The following is a 15,403-nucleotide window of genomic DNA, read 5'->3' as shown; positions in this document are numbered from 1 at the left end:
AGTCTTAGTGAGTCTTTGTTCCAAAATCTTCAAAGAAAGGCCAAAGTTATCAGTCACTGATATTCCATCCAGACTGCACTTTCACACAGTAAGTAAGTGGAGACAAGGAAGATCAACTCCGAAATGCTCAGGGCTCACCCATAACCAGTTCTGTAGGATGGTGAATGATAGGAGTGGAGCATTTTGCCAGTCCAGACAGTACTGGTATATGGGCTCATTTAAAAAAAAAAAAAAAGTCCCCAAACCAGCTAAAATTACAGTATGCAACCCAAAATCTTATGATCGAAATTAGAGTCCACTGAGAAGTTAGGAACACCACCAAGAGATCAATGATCTTGTTATCTGCAAGTTTTCCTATGGTCACCAGGAATTAAAAAAAAAAAAAAAAAGCAGTTACTTGCTTTATAAAACTCATCCCAGCCAGCCTGTTTTCTCCTTGAAGCCAAGCAGTAAGGCTGCCTTCAAAGAGGGCAGTTTCCAAGCACACTCTGAGAGCTTAGGAAAGCCCTCACATAAGATGCATTGCTGTCATCTGGCCCAACATGTGCATTCAGTTCCCATTGAAGGGAAAGTCAGTTTCTAAGTTGTAACTTACTGGTTTTCTCTTCAGCTTCTCTGTTAAATGTCTTCTCCCTATCATGATCAGATGGGGAATTATGCTTTTGTCAGGTCCAAGGGTGCTAAATATATTTGACTCTATTTCAGATAATCACTTAAAAGATCAGTTGCTCTGCAGTACATGTGGACAAAGAATGCTTTTAAAGAAAGCAAGATGACATCAGTATGTGTGCTGGACTCCCTTGCTTCTTGATAGGAAAACCAATCCTCCTACAGAGGAGGAGGAACAATTACTTATCCAACTCCAACCCTTTTCTAGAAACACAGTATTCCTCACACAAGAGCAAAGTGTGCAGGTTTATACAGAGTAGCCAGAGCAAGAAGCAGCTGTAAGACAAACAAATGACACCTATTTTAGAACTAAAACCATTCAAAATAACTTTATAAATTCTGTCACATTTCTGCTTTGTACATCAGTTCAATGTTATCCCTCCAGCTTGTTACTGAGAATTCACAATGCTTGCTTTTTGTTTTGTGTGGTTTTTTTCCTGAAAGGCAGACAAAACCAGCCATCAGTGCATTATTTACAGAAGTGCAACACAGTCTCCCACCCCAAAATTAAACTTTTCACTAACAAGATACTTCCAACAGAATGTAAATAAACACCACAGCTTGAACAGTGTTTCTGAAGTCAGTTTATAAAGGTTAGCTCATTTCTGCAATTCCCAAATGACAGAGCGAGTAAAGCTTCACTCACCATCAAAGGGGCTAAAAATAAAACATTTCAAGTATTAAATCAGAAGTTTCTAAAGACAATCCATATTTTGATAAATAAACACAAGGGAAACAATATACAGCTCTCAACATACTGTATATGAAAAGTGGTGTCCAGTTTCAAACTTTCAGTAAGACAGGTGCGCAGACCAAAAATGTGATCAAAGTAACCCTGAAAAGTGTAGCAATCCGGGACTCCCAAATATTAATCTCTTCAGCGTTTCCCCTCGAATTACTCTGCTGGTCTGAGGCATTTGATTGTTATTTAGTTCTACATCTGTAGGTAATCAAAAAAAGCCCAGGTTTATTCTCACATGGAAAAAATTCAAAAGAACATTCAGCAGATAGGTCCTATTACAGTCTTGCTTCTCTGCACTTCATTTTCAATGAGATGCAACTGCAGATCTATTATTCCCTCTTCACATAGTGTTCACAGCCAAAATAAGTTCAGTCCAAGTCATGCTTGCTGTGGCTTGCTTTCAGTTTTCTGCTTCACGGGTATCTTCACCATCAGATTTCTTATGTTTCCTCATATGTTTGTATTTTTCCACATACGCTTTCACCAGATTAGCCACCTTCATAGGGTTGATCTCTCCACTTTTGCTGTGGCAAATCTACAAGGGATTAGAAAAGGCATTTGGTCAGTTAACAGTATTACAGCACTTCAGGCAGGCAACTGACAAATGATAGAGAAGTGCTAAGCCTCCCAGGAGAATTGATTCCTGCATAGGCCCCTTGAGCCTCATAGCAGGATACATAAAGTAGAAAACGCAACAGGGTAAGAGTAGTATTTTACTTCAAGTATTCCAGAAATGGCCCGTGGCTTATCTACTGAGCACTAACTGAATGCAGAAGGACCTCTGAAAGCAGAATTATTCATTTTTACTACAGGCTTTTCCATCCAGTTTTGCACAATACACACTAACCAAGGAAGTGTTAATTTCCCATTTTTCTGATCATTTTGAGGAAGTGATTCTCAGATTTAAAGAATCTGGCAGTTTTGAGGGCCCATTTTGAGATACAGGAGAGAGAATGGACCCTACAAATAACTTTCAGTGTTCAGAGAATAGTTCACGTGACTTCAGCAGCAATTTGTGTTGCTCAACTCTCCTACAAACCACACCTGAGGTTCATATGGGTCACATAGAAGATGTGAAATTGCAGCCATTATCTAAGGAATTTTGATTTATGATGGAATTTCTCAGTAACAGCAAGAATGCAGAGCAGGGAGAGAATACTGTTCCCCAGGGTATCATTTAACTGCCTTGACCACAAGGGCATTATTTGGCAGGTGGTGGCCTGTGAGAGCAATCAGGTGGTTTTTTGAGCCACAATCTGGTCAGCACTAATATTTGAGATAAAAGTCAACATCAGTCAAATTGCAAAGCCCTCTTCCAAAGTTCAAGGATACCACAGATGCTCAAGGAATTACTGCACAAAGTATTTTCTCACTTTATCAGAAACAGCTTGATGATTCTGGCTGAAGTTCTTAATGAGAGAGATTTGACCATCCTCACCCAAGGCACGAACCATGTAACATTTCAGCTCAGGCAGCTTACTTTAGCAATATTCCAGACCCCCAAAAACATGATCTTCTAAAAGAAATGGTCTGACCATTCTCATCAATGGCACCACTCAGTCCTGCTTATAGCAACTACTGCTTTACCACAAGACTGTACAGCATGAGTCAGAGTCCAAAGATCTGCTGCTCAGTTACAGCATGTAACTGCTGAAGTTGGTAAATGCAATCCAAAGTACTGCCACTTATTTAATGATCTGCACAGCTCCTCATCTTAATTTCACTGTCACTTACCTTTTGCACTGCTTTTCGAAGAATGTTCTTGTACTCTTCCTTTGTAATCTCCCTCTTCTGGTAAAAAGGCTTAATAGCAAGTTTCACTTCTTCCACAGCCCTTTCCTGCATGTGAAGCTTCTTCATGTACTGCACAGCAAAAAGAAGTTCATTACCTTGTGCTATCTTGGGAAAGGTTTCTGAGTCTATTTTTCTTAGAAATGTTCTAACAATGAAAAAGCTCATTACACAGTTTGAACAGCCCAAGTTACAGCTAGCCTCAAAGCGAGATCCTCTATTGTAAATTGCAGTCTTGAAACAAATAACAGGTGTCAGTACAAGGAACCCTTGTTTTACGTAACACTTATTCTATATTTTACAGAATATGTTTTAACCAAGTGACTACAATGTCCACTTATCAATTTTGGTCTCCTCCTTCCCTTCCAACAGCTCTGAAGTAAATATACATCCATCCAAAGGCATCAGATTCTAAAAGCAGCGAGTCATAGCTGTGAATATAAAGCTTCAGATAGCTCTAAAGGCATTCTGAAAACTGCAGAGTTGCCTACAAATTAAGGACTAGAGATGACATCAGAACATACTCTATGAAAACAAATTCATAAAAACTGCTGCTCATAAATGGAGGTTCAGTGGGAAACTTACCTGTTTTGTTTTGTGGTACAAAGTAAAAATAATTGGCTAAGAAGTTTTTGTTCTTCTGTTAATGTCCACTATGCTTAGAGCAGATGGTCTGTACAGCACACCCAAAACTCAGCAGCAAGGGACTAGCACTGCAGAATCTCCAAAGTATTTAACTATCTCAGTATTTTCAGTGCTGATGAGCAGCAAGATACAGTCCTACCTCTCTATAGGACTGCTATGAGAATTGACACGAATTTCAGAGTTGGAGGGGAAAGGAGCAAACCAGCTGTTCAGAGAAATTTGAACATCATGGTATTTGGAAAGTGCCAAACATTCATGCAAGAAAGTTTCAGAACTTTAAGAACGTATTTTAGATGCTTTAATCCTTCTCTGTCTTATTGAAATGAAGCAATAGAAAGTGGAACCAGCAAATAGAGACAATCCCAAAAGAGTTCAAAGAAAGGACTGCCTGCTACTCCTGGGTTAGCACATTAAGTCAACAAAACCAGAAGTAGACAACAGGGGTTGGGAGAATACAGTACAGAGGAAGTTAAATACCCCCAAACTTTAAAAGTTCAAATAAACAGCTCATTAATGTTATGCATTGATAGCATTCACTCACTTCTTCATTTTTCATTTTATCCACTGGAGGTCTAGGTGCTTTGGTCTTTTCTTCTGTGTTTCCAACAGAAGCAGTTTGGATCCCTGGTTCAGATGCAGTGGCCAGGGTACCCAGCTCTGGAGTCAGGCTCTGTCCTGCCATGCAGCCAAGTGCTGGAAGACTACCCTGCATGATAAACTGAACCGTGGGCTGGCTGACAGGGGCATAGGTGGGAAGGCTTGAGGGCAGAGGTGGTGTCAAAGGTACATTTTGACAGTACACCTGTGAAACAGATATAATTTTGTAAATGCTTGTACTTACAAGACAGAGCATCAGATTAGCATTTTCAGAGCACCTTTTATCCACTCAAACAGTCAAGCAATTATTAGTTTAAATCAGGGGGGCTCACATCCCAGCCCTCAACTAGGTCTCTGTGCACCAAGAGCTAGCACCAGCCCCGCTCACCTTACAACTGGTGGGCAGCACAGACTGATGGCACAGATCAATGCCATCAGGGCAATTTTTACAGCCTGATCACAATCAGGGAGAAGCTCACAGCTTCTCAAACAGCACCATCTTTCCACAAATTACTGCTGAAAACAAAGCCGCATGTATACAGCAGAACTGAAAGAAAACGTGCTTCTTCAACTGCAAGGACCACCTGAAGAGATTAAATGACTAGAGGACTGCTGAGGTGTATGGGCTATATGAAATGTACCACACGCAGAGGAAGGCAAACTCTGCCATGAGAGGATGTTGCACAACAAGGGCACAGATGAGGTGGGATGCCTTCCATGATACTCTGCTGCCAGAAGAGGAACCAACCTGAGAGGAATCTAGATCAGGAAACATAGGCTCAGGAATCATATAATTGGTTGGAGGAGGCTCATTTAACTGCACCTGATTTAATGTTTGGCTCGAGTCCTCTGCTTTCCAGGCCCCATCTTTCGCTTGCTGAAGTTTGTAAAACGGCATCCCTAGGTTCCCCAAGAGAAAGACAACATTTAAGAACAAAATAAAACTAATGGGTCAAAGATTCAAAGCCAATTATATTTAAAAAAATAAAAAGGATCTAACAACAAGACTAGCTATAAAAGGATTTTGTTTAGCAGTCATCAACGTTTTAAAGCCTCTGATAATAGTGGACTTCTCATCCCCTTCAGCAATTGCTTTTTACTGGGTTTTCATAAGAACCAATGAGAACCACACAAGCAACTCTGTCAACACACATAGCACAGGGTCCCAAGCCAGGCTGTTTCTAGCAGCTTTGGCTTGGCAGAGCTCTCAGGAGCAAGCTACAGAGATTTATCACGCTCCTTGGTTCTGAGTAATATTTATAAATTCTGAAGGCAAAGCAACCATTCTAGTTAACTGCAGAAAGGGTGGAACGCAGGCTGCTAGTTCAGAGATTGGGTTGCAATACGTACTTCATGGCTGAACAAGCTGCCGCTGGCTGGCTGAGTGGTGCTGACAGCATGTCCTCTCCAATTCATTAACACAACTCACCTCATGATTTCAACAAGTGCAAAATGCTAGCTCTCATTGGAAACCACAGGATCACCCCAGCTCAGATGACAGAGCTGCTACACTGCAAACAGGTATAGCTAAGCACCAAAACCCTAAGCCTTATACAACCTGCTTCAACTGCTGTTTGTTTTCCAAAAGAGATACTTACTTGGAGCTTTTCCAGCAGACAACATGCTGCTTTCTTCCTCTTGAAGATTCCAGGTAACTCTTTTCACTGGTGCTTTTGATTTCAACGCAGGACCCTGAGGTACCATCTCCAGTTCAGACTTACTGAAATTACTCGTTTCCTCATTTGACACAAGGCACTCTTGTTTAACCTCCTTCACACAATCTGTTATTTTGCTTTTGGACAAGCCTTGAATTGGCGTAGCCTCAGTTGGAGTGTGCATGATAACTTCCTCCTTTGAGGGTGGTTCCATCAGAGACGGATATAATGCAGTATTTTCTATTTTAACTGTAATCTCAAGGTTTGTATTGCTACAGCTACCAAGTGCTGCTGGATCACTACTATTCATTAATTCTGTTTCAGCAAAAGAATCCACATTGCCAACTGGAACAGGGACACAAATGTTTGTGATCTCTGGCACAGGGAACACAGTTTCACTGGTCACTTCCTGACAGATGGGCTCTACTTTTACAGTTTCTTGGGCCTCTCTCAGTTGAACTGGGGTCTCAGCCTGTATTTCCTCAAGCTTGACATTTGGTTGGATGATTATGGAAAGCTCTTCTAGTACTAGCTCCTCCTTTGGGTCTTGGTTAAAGGAATGGGGTTGCTCCAGACACCTGGACACATTTTCAACTAAAGGCTTTTGATTCTTTTCTGATGGAGAAGGAAGCGATGTCTCTTTTGATCTGTATTTTCTTTCTTTGGAACGTGATCTCGATCGTGGTATTTTTTCCTTTGATTTGCTGCTTTTGCATTCCTGGGACCCAGATGCAGACTGCGAACGAGACCTCCACTTTCTCCTCTCCCGAGACCTGGATCTTGATCTTTTTCTGTCCCTTGACCTTATGCTACTATCTTTATCATACCTCTCATAGCTTTTGTCTCTCCTGTGTTTCCGCCTTTTAGTCCTCTCAATGCTACTTGATCGGGAACGTTCCCTCCATCTCGATCTCAATGGAGACTGTCTCTTCCTTTTTCTATTTTCATAAAACTCAGAAGTACTTCCAGGACTACCTGAAGGTGACCTAGATTTCCTTCTCTCTCTACACCAAGAAATTTTTGTCTTTTTATCCTTGGTTTTATCCTTCATTTTCTTTTTCTTAGATTGTTCGCGACTGCTAGAACGGTCAGTAGAAGACCTCCTGCGTTTGGGTTTCAATGTGTGTGTTTTGCTATGCTCTTCTCCACCTGACCAAGACGTAGATCTGGAGCTTCGGTCCCTTGAGTGTCCTCTATCCCTAGACCCTGATCGGGATCTCTTGTGCCCTTTGACACGTGCCTTTTTCCTTTTCATCTTCTTGCTTCGGGAGCTGGAGTTTGAAGAGGATCTGGAACGTGACTGCCTCTCTATTTGTTCTACCTTTTGGACTTTCTGCTGCCCATAACTCTTCGAGGGAACATCTGGTTCTAATTTCACATTAATATTAGGTCTAATCAATTCTTCAGCATTAAAGAACACATCAGGGCTCTCTCTGCTTTCCTCCTTTAAGCACTCTGCATTAGAAATTTGCCTAACAGCAGATGAAGTGCAAGGACTGCTTAGAAAGTCTTCCTCATCCATATTGTCTCGTTCCTCTGTATCAGAGATCTGTTCAACAATCCTGTTTTCTACCGTCATGTCATCATGAGACTCTGTGTTACTAGATGGTACATCAGAGTCAGCTCCAGATCCAAATACATTTCCTACCATGTAAGGGGTGAAACGACGGACAGTTTGAAACGTTTGAACTTTTGGATTTTCAATGGAAATAGTCCTGGTAATATTAGTTAGCGGGATTCCCGAGCCAAGCCTTTCAGGACTGCTGCTTGCTGAACTCGAGTCCGATCCTGTTGGCTCAAAGGGATCATATATTTCACTTTTGACTTGCTTTTTCTTAACTAAGAGAAGAGGTGAAGGACTCTCTTTCTGTTGTGCTTTGTCATCCACAGGACGGAAGGTGTTACAAAATCCTGGGTTAGACAGTCTGCTGGAATGCCCTGCATTTCCAGGAATATTGATTTTAAAACTCTCAAAAGAGCTTGGGCCTTTGCTCCTCGAAGTGCCCAGTAGCGATGAACTGCTATACACACCTGTACTGGCAGAAAAAGACACCCCGCTTGTATGTGTTTGTTGCTGAGATTCCTTGGCATTTGACTTCTGACTTTCCACCTTGCTACCCTTTCCCAGCTGATGAGTGCTCTCTTTGCCTGTCAGCTGGGTTATACAGGAGCTGGGGATATCACAGCTTCGGCTTCCTGCAGGTTCTGGCTCCACCTGCTTGCTGCTGGTTTCCTTTTTAATCTTTGGTATCCTGGGAAGCTCAAAGACGTCAATTCTCTTGGGAGGTGGTTTTAATGGCTGCTGGACAGTTACAGCTTTTGAGCCAGAATTCAAGTTACAGCTCAGGGGCTTTGAAGATGAGTCAGTGGGTGCAAGGTTTTTAGAGTTTCCATTAAATCTAGGCATTTCATCTAAATTGGAGCTGTGCCTGCTCAAAGCAGGTATATTCTGAGTCTGAACAGATCTAGGTGTCATTGAATATTCCGATTTTACAGTTGCCTTTTCTGATGTACTCTGTGCAAGGTTTGCTGCAGGCTCAATCCTGCTCAGTGAGGGTGAAGGTGATGAAAACAAGCTTGAGGAGGAGGGTCTAGCATGAGCATTCAGCGCCGAGGAAACTGAAGGTCCAGCAATTGAGCTGCTTGCTGTGGTCCCTGAGTACACTGTACTCAGTTGGGTGTTGTGTCCTGAACCATCATCCACTCTTAAGTCACTTGCTGATTTTCTATGAGGTGGAGCTATGGCACACAAGCAAACGGTTAAGCTTTTCAGTACATATGTGGACATTTTCCTCCAACATTAAAAGAAGTACTGAGCTAACTATTTTCAGTTCCACTTTGGTTTGCAGACATACCATACAGTGATAAGGCAGTCCAATAGTTCTTCTGGTCATCTGACATCAAGGTTTACTGCCAGACAACTGCATCTTTGACGTAAATGCTAATGTTTAGGAACTAAATTATTCTGTTCTGCAGATATCACCAGATTTGTGTTTATTATCCTGTAGCCACTGACTGATAAAAATGCCTATAACAGAGGATGTTATATGTACTTATTTTAAGAATAAAGCTCTAAACTTCAATTTGACGAGATTCTTCCCAAATAATACCACACCAAGGGAAGACACAGCTGAAGATGCTAGCACGTATTCTAGAGTTCTACTTTTGCAAAGAAACTTCTTTCTGAGGCCCTCATCGCTGCTTTTCAAACCAAAATACAGTTCATAAGCACGGCAGCGATACATGAGAAATGCCAGAAGAACTGGGTACTAAGATATCTCTGCTCTATCCAATCCTCCATTTTTTACAACAAAGCATGAAACTACACTGCAGTACTTTTGACAGAAGAAAACTACTTATTAAAACTAAAATCCTCCAGTAACATCTCGGCTCTGCAATTAGAACAAAGACAACACTATTTCAGAGCATATGTAAGAATTTGATTAGAATGACTACTGCTGGCAATAACCAAATCTATCCTACATATTCAAATGCTCAATAAGAGTATCCCTATGTTTGAAGCTATGTAGCTTGTAGGACCAGGGCAGACATGGATGAAACAAAGAGGCTAACTGCACTGTGAAGTGCCAAACCCTTACCTGCCGCCTTTGCCGTCAGCGAACCATCTCTGTTGATGACCACATCTGAACTACTCATCATGAGAAAGCTCTGTCCAGATAGGATACTTCCCAACAGATCAGGCACAGGAGCAGCTTCTGCTTCTTGATCAGGGCTCAAGGCAGGTACACTGCTTCTGCATGTTCAGAAGGGTTATATTTCCTTTACTCTTACAGCACTTGTTCTATACACACACATTACATCAAAAAGAAACCAAAATCAATGGCATAAGCAGAGGTCAGCCAGGGAAGTTCACTTGTAGTTTTGGTTTCACTAAGTCAGCCCCTATTCTCCCTCTGACAAACAGAAGGTGAAGCTTTTACTGACTTCCTACAGGAACACAACAGGATAGGAAAGCATGTAATCATACCACAGACCTTGCCATGCTCACTGTGTTGTGTATCAAGATTCACTTTCCAGTGCATTTTAGAGGCATTTTTGAGGCATAAACCACTGTTTAGCTCTTCAGAAGTATTTCTGTCCCAGCTACCTCTCTTCCCCCCACCAAATCACAATCACAGACGTATTCTTCAGGCTGACACTGCTATCTGAAAAAACTGATGCAGCTTGAACCAGTATTTAGCATCAGTCAGAATACACATAAGTGGCTACTGGCAGGGTAGCTAAGAGCATGGCATAGAAAGAATTATACTGAAAAAAACCAGCAATGCTCCCACACATGGGACAACAAAAACATTCCCCTTTTTTGCATTACTCAATCATATGAAAATGGTTTAATTATAAGCTCTCTGTTCTTGAAATATGGGCCAAAAAGGTTTGAGTGTTTTTGGTGTTGGGGTGTGGCTTTTTCTGTCTCCTTTCTTTGCTTTTGTGTTGGTGTGATTTTTTAAAAACAAAACAAAACCAACCACCTCAAAAGGGACCAAGAGACCTAGCTCTTCAAGGGAGCTACATTTCATTTCTGTAGGAGAACAAAGCAAGACTTCCAAATGCAATGTACACCAAAAACCTGTGATAACATACAACAGAAAGACAAAATGGGAAGAATAAAAGAATTAGCCACCCAGGCCAGACAAGGAAACTCACTGCAGTCCAGGCAAAACAAGCCTTTAGAAAAGCTGAATTTCAGTTAAACAGTTCTACCTTCCAAACAATGTGCTACTTGCATAACTCCGAGGACAAGAAAAGCTTCCTAAAAGGCTTACTTCAGGACTGAGACGGGAAAGGTAGAGAAATATTCCAAGTTATAGAAATATACTACCTTAAACCTGAGAAACTAACCTCTGCCATAAGGCAGGTGCATTACAGGACAGGTATGTAAACCTCTCACACCTTTAATCATTTAAGCTGAGCTCTATTTCTCCTATTCTTCAGCTCCCTCAGCCTTGCAGTTTTCTGTGACATGGCTGGTACCTGCCTCAGTCACTTTCCCCATCCCTTTTCTTCTCGTTATGCTCTTGCTCCTTGTGTCCTACCCCTCTGCACTGCACCCTATCCTGGACCCCAGTCCTGAAAACCCACTGCGGCTGCCAGTGGGAAGCACCCAGTAACACTTCCTGGCCATGGCAGGCACAGGGGCACACAATTTGCACACACAGAGACATCTGTCAGACAGCAAAGCAACTGTTAAATTGCAGGATCAAACAATGTTTTCTGTAAATTTTCTGAGCTCCAACAAATGGCAAAGGAATTGGGTGAGACGGGTACATCACTCTTCTCCTCTGGATGTGCAGTTAGATTTCCCAGCCCTCTCAAATAAGCAAGTGGTTTTTTTTAAAGGTTAATGAGACGGGGATTGAAAACATACTAATGCGGTTACTAAACAATCTCAAAAAAGAAAGCAAGAAGAGCCAGATTAGGGTGAAAATACCAATTTGAAATTTTAGCACGAGAGCTAGAGCTATTATGAAAGAGTGTGTGTCCATCAACATAAGAATTTTTGCATGAAATGCTGTGATTTTTTATCTACACATATGCAAGCATGTGTGCATACACACACACACTTTCAAAATACACAGGGTAAGAAAACAATTAAGCCAGGATGATCACCCAGTTCGCTCTTCTGTTAGGTTCATTAGACAATTATGAAAAATAAAATAAAATAATTTGATAGATTTTTACCTGGGCAATCCCACAGAAATGGGTCTAGCTACAGGACGGTGAGACCTCAGTGCTGACTGGGAGAGAACTCTTCTTTTGGCACTCACTGGTGAATCTGGATTTGTTGAAACCTCTTCGTTACTGTGGGTAAAACACACACACCCTGAAATTGTCTGAATGTTTTTCACATCAAATAAATGAAGTAGATAATACTACTAGGACAGATATGGTTAGTGAGCATCACTTGTTTTATTATGATACATTTAAAAAAAGATTTGTGCAATATACTTATTTTCTGTGGCTACATAAATAGAACAGCCACCAGAGATTCAAAAGTAGATTTTTTATTTTTAAGATATTAAATGAGTAATTTCCTTTTATGAAAGGATCAACAAGACTTATTCAGTGGAAAATTAAATTTCATCAACAACAATTTCAGATACCCCCTCCCCAAAATCCAAAGCTTAAGAGTGACACAAACTATGGCATAGTAAGATTCCTCCTTAATTTAATGTGTCTGGAAAAGTGAAGATGGGAAAAGGAGAAACATGGAAGATTCCACAGGTCCACTTAATTCTATGTGAAGCCACTGTTTATTGTATACCAAATACGCTAGCTATCTTCACTTAAATAGAAACTGACTGATTAGGATCCAACTTCTTTAGACTCTAGCCTTTGAATAACCTCATAGATCTTATTAAAGGTTTTAATGAGGCTTATTATTTCCATAAACCTCTTTAAAGAGGGCCGATTCTTTAAGAGCTCAGCAACTCTGCCAAGAAGGAAAGAAAGAACAGGCCAATATGTTATTACGACCTGTGTATCTGAAGCTGTCTTTGGGTGTGAGCTCTACAGTACACAAAAAGTTACATGTACAAACAACTCGACACTTATGAAAATTACCAGGCCCCTGAAAATAATCCAGAGATATCTTGCCTTTCATAAGGATCAAATGCATATGGATCTCCAAACACAGAGAGAGAAGCTGCACCAATATCTGCTCTCATCAGACCAAGTGAGGGCTCCGTTGGTTTGTACACAGAAGGCAGCGAGGCCCCATGCACAGGTTTACCAAGACCAAGAGTTCTTGCAATACGGGAGCGAGTAGTAGCCTCATTTTTCACCTGGACAGATAAAGAGATTGGGTTATTTTATGTTAGCACAGGTGCATATCCTGGGTTTAAAGCCCCAACTTCATCACTTAGGCTAAGTACAGTCATGAGGTTACTACTATTGGTAGTAGAAGTGGTATGCATTTATTGTCTATATTTGTTTTAAAGCATTTATTAAACTTCTAACTGTGGCCTACATGTCACTTCATACAGAGACTACATAGATCAGATTTAAGTGACCAGATAAGTTTCTAAAAATCCCTAATAGTATCATTCAAAATGGTCAATTCTTTATTATAGGCTGGAGGGACAGTTCCAGCCGTAGGATGTAAACTCTAGTTAAGGTAGCTAAGGAGAAAAGTCAAGCTGGTGCAGAGTGCTCAGTATAGTTCACATGCAAATCCTATCCACAATTGAGAGGGATTTTGAGAGTCCTTAGGGCTGATTACCTGGGTTTGCAACAGCACAAATATCCATAGCCTATTAAAAAGAATAGGTGGTGGAAATTTTAACTAAGCTTGCATTAGTACCAGATAAACACTACAGCTGAATGGCAAGGCATAACAGAAGGCCTGCAAGACATGCTTTAAAGTGTAATGCCTGCAGTTCAGGTAACGAGATTTGTCAGCAAACCCAGCAGGCCTGCCTGGAAGTTGCAATTCGTTTCCATGTACAGCATCTTTCTGGAGTACACATCCTGTACATATTCCCACGAGAAAAAAAAAGTTAGCTGCTATCATTGCAAAATGGTATTTCTTCCACTGAATGCCATGTTATGATACTTTTACAGATGACTGAAAAATGACAGATACTGACACTGGCAAAAACTCACATGTGATCTTACTCTCATCTTTTTTCCCCGTCTCTTCTTGATCAGATGCTTGCGTCTCTTCAGCTGTGTCCCTGAACTCTTCTTCCCAGCAGAAGACTTTGTCCGAGTTCTTTTTTTGCCTCCTACTTTCCGTCTCCTACCTGATGGGACAAAAGACAATCAAGTATCTGGCTGTGCACTGGCACTGCATTTTACCCTGTTCTCCCCTTTTCATTCCCCCATGGCACACAAAGCAGCTCAAAGAGACCTACAGTGTGCTGAAACAGCAAAACCAGCAGAGCTGAAACAAAATCGTTAGGATTTATTTAAAAGCAACCTTCAAGACACTTCTGGGCAGAGATGGCAGAGGGAAAGAAGAAAATGCATGTGGTGTACTTCTGTAGCTGCACGGGTGTAGCAGCATACAGCTAATTTAGAGTATTTTGTATGATTCAGGCTTATCTTCCCAAAGCTTTTATTCTTGCAGATAGGAACCACAGAACGTGTCCAATTCCCTTACCTGTTTTTCTTTTCTGCCTAGTAGGAGCTCGTGGTGTAAGAGGACGCTCGTAGACGGCTGTGTTTAGGCCTGCTACAACTGCCTCAATTGTTTCATCCAGAAGAGAGGAAGTGAGGTACCTTGGCTCGTGCTGCATGGAGGATTAGAAGTTACATTATATAGGTATCTAAAGATCAGCAACAAGTTAGTTACAAAAGTATTTGATGAAAAATGGATTTGAGATTCAAATGAGACACACTCGTGTCACCAAGCTGCCAGTTAAGCAATTATGTCACTTATCTCACCTACTGACTGTCATATTAAAGAGAACATGACCTTGCTCTTCAGCCTCCCTCAGTATTACAAGTCATGGCTAGCCTAACTCTGATTCTTTAAATAAGAACAATTCCCAAGACTGACATTTCCTCAATGAAAAAGTTAACTTTAAAACTTTCCCAAATCCAGCTAACTGTTCTCTGGCTCATGACGCAGCAAAATGCAATGAGCAAAAACTGAAAAGCAAACAGTACAGGTTCCCTGTCTTAAACTCCTCATTCTTTAGGTCAGACTCACCTAATGCTGTAAAACATGTCCAGAGGCAGCATTTCAAATGCACACCTCAAGGTACTCAATGAAATGGCAGGTGTGAGTTCCCCTGCAGAGCATCGCTTCACCAAGATAAGCAGGGGCTGCTCCTACAAAATTCAAATTCGTCTTCCTCTCTATACTCAAGGGTCAACCACATTTGAACAATTTGAAGCATTTAGATTCTGAATCACCAGCCTCAGAAGGTGAACTCAAAGCCTTCTTGCTGGACTTTCTGTTGGAAAGATGTTAAGAGCAGATTTCTCTCAACAGCTGTGCTAAGTTGGCCATGGCCACACCAACCATATTCCCAAAGTGTCACAGAACCATAAAATGGTTTGGGTTGGAAGGGACCTTTAAGGTCACCTAGTCCAACACCCCTGCCATAGGCAGGGACATCTTCCCTATCCCATCTCCCTTCTTCAAGGAACTACAATGCATCAAGAATTGATAAAGTTTCATTTGAGGGTAGCAGATGTAAAGACACCTCTGACATTACAGATTATTCACTACATGTACATTCTACCAGAGCATATTCAGATCCTTGTACATTTACAAAATGTGTATGTGGCACAAACACTAGAGGAGAACGGCTTTAGAGTATCTTGCAATGGCAAA

The 15,403-nt window shown here is 41.3% G+C and overlaps 1 protein-coding gene across 2 annotated transcripts in view; it reads right to left on the bottom strand.

The window, feature by feature from the left end:
• Window positions 1-983: 983 nt before the first annotated feature.
• PHRF1 (PHD and ring finger domains 1) overlaps window positions 984-15,403 on the bottom strand; it is a 32,327-nt gene continuing 17,907 nt past the window's right edge. For both annotated transcript variants that reach the window (XM_065636103.1, XM_065636102.1), the window contains exons 9-18: window positions 14,222-14,351; window positions 13,723-13,862; window positions 12,715-12,902; window positions 11,800-11,919; window positions 9,699-9,853; window positions 6,043-8,838; window positions 5,268-5,344; window positions 4,389-4,649; window positions 3,146-3,274; window positions 984-1,946 (exon numbers count right to left, since the gene is read on the bottom strand). In XM_065636103.1, coding sequence (XP_065492175.1) covers window positions 1,812-1,946; window positions 3,146-3,274; window positions 4,389-4,649; window positions 5,268-5,344; window positions 6,043-8,838; window positions 9,699-9,853; window positions 11,800-11,919; window positions 12,715-12,902; window positions 13,723-13,862; window positions 14,222-14,351 — 4,131 coding nt within the window. In that variant the 3' untranslated portion in view covers window positions 984-1,811. The remainder of the gene's footprint in view (window positions 1,947-3,145; window positions 3,275-4,388; window positions 4,650-5,267; window positions 5,345-6,042; window positions 8,839-9,698; window positions 9,854-11,799; window positions 11,920-12,714; window positions 12,903-13,722; window positions 13,863-14,221; window positions 14,352-15,403) is intronic.

The sequence above is a fragment of the Caloenas nicobarica genome, chromosome 5 (assembly GCF_036013445.1).
Source record: "Caloenas nicobarica isolate bCalNic1 chromosome 5, bCalNic1.hap1, whole genome shotgun sequence".
NCBI lineage: Eukaryota > Metazoa > Chordata > Aves > Columbiformes > Columbidae > Caloenas > Caloenas nicobarica.
Note: the sequence above shows the minus strand (reverse complement) of the source record. Positions and strands in the feature narration are given on the sequence as shown.